This window comes from Herpailurus yagouaroundi, unplaced genomic scaffold (assembly GCF_014898765.1).
Source record: "Herpailurus yagouaroundi ecotype Mexico unplaced genomic scaffold, PumYag 140, whole genome shotgun sequence".
In the NCBI taxonomy this organism is placed as follows: domain Eukaryota; kingdom Metazoa; phylum Chordata; class Mammalia; order Carnivora; family Felidae; genus Herpailurus; species Herpailurus yagouaroundi.
In genome coordinates, this window is record NW_024412395.1 from 46,137,091 (window position 1) to 46,140,560 (window position 3,470).

The 3,470-nt window shown below is 43.6% G+C and overlaps 1 protein-coding gene across 3 annotated transcripts in view; it reads right to left on the reverse strand.

Moving 5' to 3' along the window:
• GRB14 (growth factor receptor bound protein 14) overlaps positions 1-3,372 on the reverse strand; it is a 119,701-nt gene extending 116,329 nt beyond the window's left edge. For 2 of the 3 annotated variants that reach the window (XM_040475216.1, XM_040475215.1), the window contains exons 1-2: positions 3,011-3,371; positions 1,585-1,717 (exon numbers count right to left, since the gene is read on the reverse strand). In XM_040475216.1, coding sequence (XP_040331150.1) covers positions 1,585-1,717; positions 3,011-3,201 — 324 coding nt within the window. In that variant the 5' untranslated portion in view covers positions 3,202-3,371. Of the gene's footprint in view, positions 1-1,584; positions 1,718-3,010 lie in introns of all 3 variants that reach the window. The other variant, XM_040475214.1, reaches the window with a different exon arrangement.
• Between the last annotated feature and the right edge of the window lie 98 nt (positions 3,373-3,470).

Genomic DNA, 3,470 nt, shown 5'->3' on the forward strand with positions numbered 1-3,470 from the left:
GTTTTTCTCTTGGGCTCTGACTTTAAAACTCATCCTGATAATAAAGCTCTCGAGAATCTCCTCCTTGTTCATCTCCTCATCCAAAGTCACAGTCCCGCCCACTTAAGGACTTGCCTCCCCCATCAAAGTCTCTAATTGAGAACATACCTCTGCTCCGGGAATATTTACTCCCACTTTCTCCAGTCCTTTTCCAAAAAGCACATGCACCAATTAAACTTCAAACCGCCCCCATCAAAAAAAAAAAAATTTATATATATATATATATATATATATATATATATATATATGCCTTGTTATACCAGACTTCCATCAAAACCCAACAGTCCATGGAATGCTTCCTACTGTCTCTATTATCGCTTTATGTTATCAAGAACTCATCTATTTCCTAGGGTATTTCCTTCACTCCTACAACTGTAAACATACATTACTGAACCCATCACAGGAAGTAAAAGTCAGAAAAAAAGGTAAGAGAACAATAGATGCAGGGAAATGGTCAACTGTCTTTTCTCCACTTACTATCCGTCTCCTCACTGCAAACATCTGACTGTTTAAATTTATTGCTTCTAGCCCCGCAAGAACAAGGTACATTTTGCCTAGTGAAGCCTCTCTTTGTTTTGCTAATTCAAAATTGGGAGGGAGTATATTAAGAAGAGACAAGATTATTCTAGGAAGCATTGATTTTTTTTTTTTTCCAAATGTATAGTCATTAAGGATCTCTCTCCATAGTTGTTTGGTCCTGGAAATCTAATTTGCCTAAGTCAGTCTCAAACTAGAAACTGAAAAGGAAAGCAAAATCATATAAAATAAAGTCCATCTTCTGGGGCTCCTGGGTGGTTCAATCGGTTAAGCGACTGACGAAGGTCCAGTGTCGTTCTTGGGTTCGAGCCCTGCGTAGGGCTCTGTACTGACAGCTCAGAGCCTAGAGCCTGCTTTGGATTCTGCATCTCCTTCTCTCTCTGCCCCTCCCCTGCTCGTGCTCTGTGTGTGTCTCTCTCTCTCAAAAATAAACAAACATTAAAATAAATAAGTAAATAAAAAAAAAAAAGTCCATCTTCTAATTATCACTAAGAAGTCATCATCTGCCTTCTGCACCAAACTGAGGAATTCACTGGTTCACTGAGGAGTCCACAGATTCACTATCCCACTCTCCTTTAGTAAGTGAGGTTGCTTGGGTTGCAAATTGGAAGATTATGGAAGGTATTAAAGAAATCAACCAATCTGTTTCTTACCCCAATACCATTGCCTTCCTCCAATTTATGACTAAAAATTGATAATCTATTATCATATATAACTCTCCCCAGCTACCCTGTATATAATAACAGCTCCCAGACTCTGTACTTTATATATATATTCTCTCATTTAACCCATCCTAAAAGCTCAGTAGGGAACTTTTAACATGCCCATTATATAGCTGTGAAAACTAAGGCCTTAAAGGAAAATGATGCCAAAAACTTTGTCAGCCAATAGTCATTTAAAATAGACCATACTAATCCTTTGTTAATATTACAAAGTACTGAATACCTTAAAAACTGTATGGATTTAGAGCTCCTAAGATTTTTGAATTAAAAATTTTTAAATGCATACCTGTTTTTTCCTTGAATTTGCTTTGGGAAACAGGCCTGCTGACAACACAGATGTAAATGGAGAACAGCATAGCTCAGGAAAAGGGTTTGGAATAGATGGCATTTCCAGAACATCAAGATCTTTCTTTTTTCTCCTACACCAAGAGAACATAGGATGTAATTTACATAAAGCGGAATGAATGTAAAATTTAATTGCTGACAGGATTAAGAAGTTAAGGCCAACATGTACCACTCTGTGATAACACTAATATTATATAAAATGTACAGCAAAGATCTGTGATGTACTTTCTGTGGGTCAAAATAAAATATGTTAATTGATATAAATGAATTTTCTATAGTATTCCTATCATTTTGTTTTTTTTTTTTTTTTTTGGCCTTAAAAAAAAAATTACCAGGCATAGAAAGCCTATTTCCAGCACTTTTGATAATTTTCCTGAGGCTGAAATACTATATAATTATTGATGCAAAAACCATCCTGAGAAGTTAGACATTTTTATGCATCCATTAAATTGACCAAGTCTACAAACATTTAGTGAATTCATCCCTATGCTATTTCACTAATCACTTTTGGAAGTTATGGTTTATTAATTATAGCTGTGGTTCATCTCACTTCAAATTTCATTCACAATGTTGCCCACACACAGTCTGTTGATTTTTCAAGTGCTTATAGATACTAAACCGCAAGGCAGTGTTTTTGAAGAGGTAAGTGAATAGAACTTGCTAGTATAAATGTACTCTAGTCCACTGCGGAGTAATTTTAACTTCAGTGAAGTTGAAGCACTTTGAAAATCTGGGGGGAGAAGTACCATTTAAATGTATGAATATAAAGGACTACAGATTTTTGTATTGTTGCAGTCTTTTTCTTTCCTGAAGTATGTGCAAAACTGTGAACTCTAAAGGCACTTAGTGCTGAATGCTATGGAGATTGGGAAACCTTTTAAAGCCTCTATTCTTTCCTGCTGAACAGCAAGACTGCTCAAATGTCAATCCGTGCTTTGCCTCTCCAGGGTCGCTGTAAGATTCTATGTGGGAGGTGAATTCATTTATGCTCCGATTTTTTAAACATATAAAATAAAAAGGATTAGGGGTTTGTTTGTTTGTTTGTTTGTTTGTTTTGTTTTGTTTTCAGTGCAGGGCCACGAAGAAAGGAAGTGGGGTGGCCAGCCTGGCCTCCTAGTTCACACCGATGGGCAGAGGTGAGAGAGACCAGGAGCTCTCAATGAAACGGTGATGCTATTTATAAGGCGCTGGGAGATCGCAATGTCCTGCCGAGCCGGTAGAAGCCAGCTTAAAGGGAATTGTCTTCAGAGACTTTCACAAACTTGGCCCAGCTCTGGGCACATGGCTCACCCCCTAGGACCGCCTCCTCAGCCCCTCGCCGGCTGCCAACCCAGGACACTCCCCCGCGCCCTCGGAGGGCTGCCTACCTGTCTGCAGCACAGCCGCGGGTCCCGTCCGGAGGGGGCAGGAGCGCCCGCGCTTGCAACCAGGGGGCAGGCGCCAGGTCGCGGGCGTCGCCCCTCCCCTGGGCAGCGCCGCACACCTGGGCGGTCAGCGGCGAGTCCCGGGCAGCCGCCCTACCCGCGGCGCTCTGCCCATCTTGCAGGGAAGTGGTCATTGTCGTCGGCCGGGGGTCTCGGGTGTCACGGGAGACCCGGCGCTGGGGGAGAGGGAGGCCGGGCGGCGGGAGGCGAGGCGGCTGCTTGGCAGCCCGAGCGCGCTGCAGGTGCGGTGGCCTCGCCGCCTGCGCTCCGGGCCCGGGCGGCTCAGACGCGCGGCCGAGCAGTCGGCGAGGCGGCGGGGGAGGGGGGGGGGCGGAGGAGGCAAGCGGCCACAGCGCATCCCGCCGCCCGGCCTCCCTCTCCCCCAGCGCCGGGTCTCCCGTGA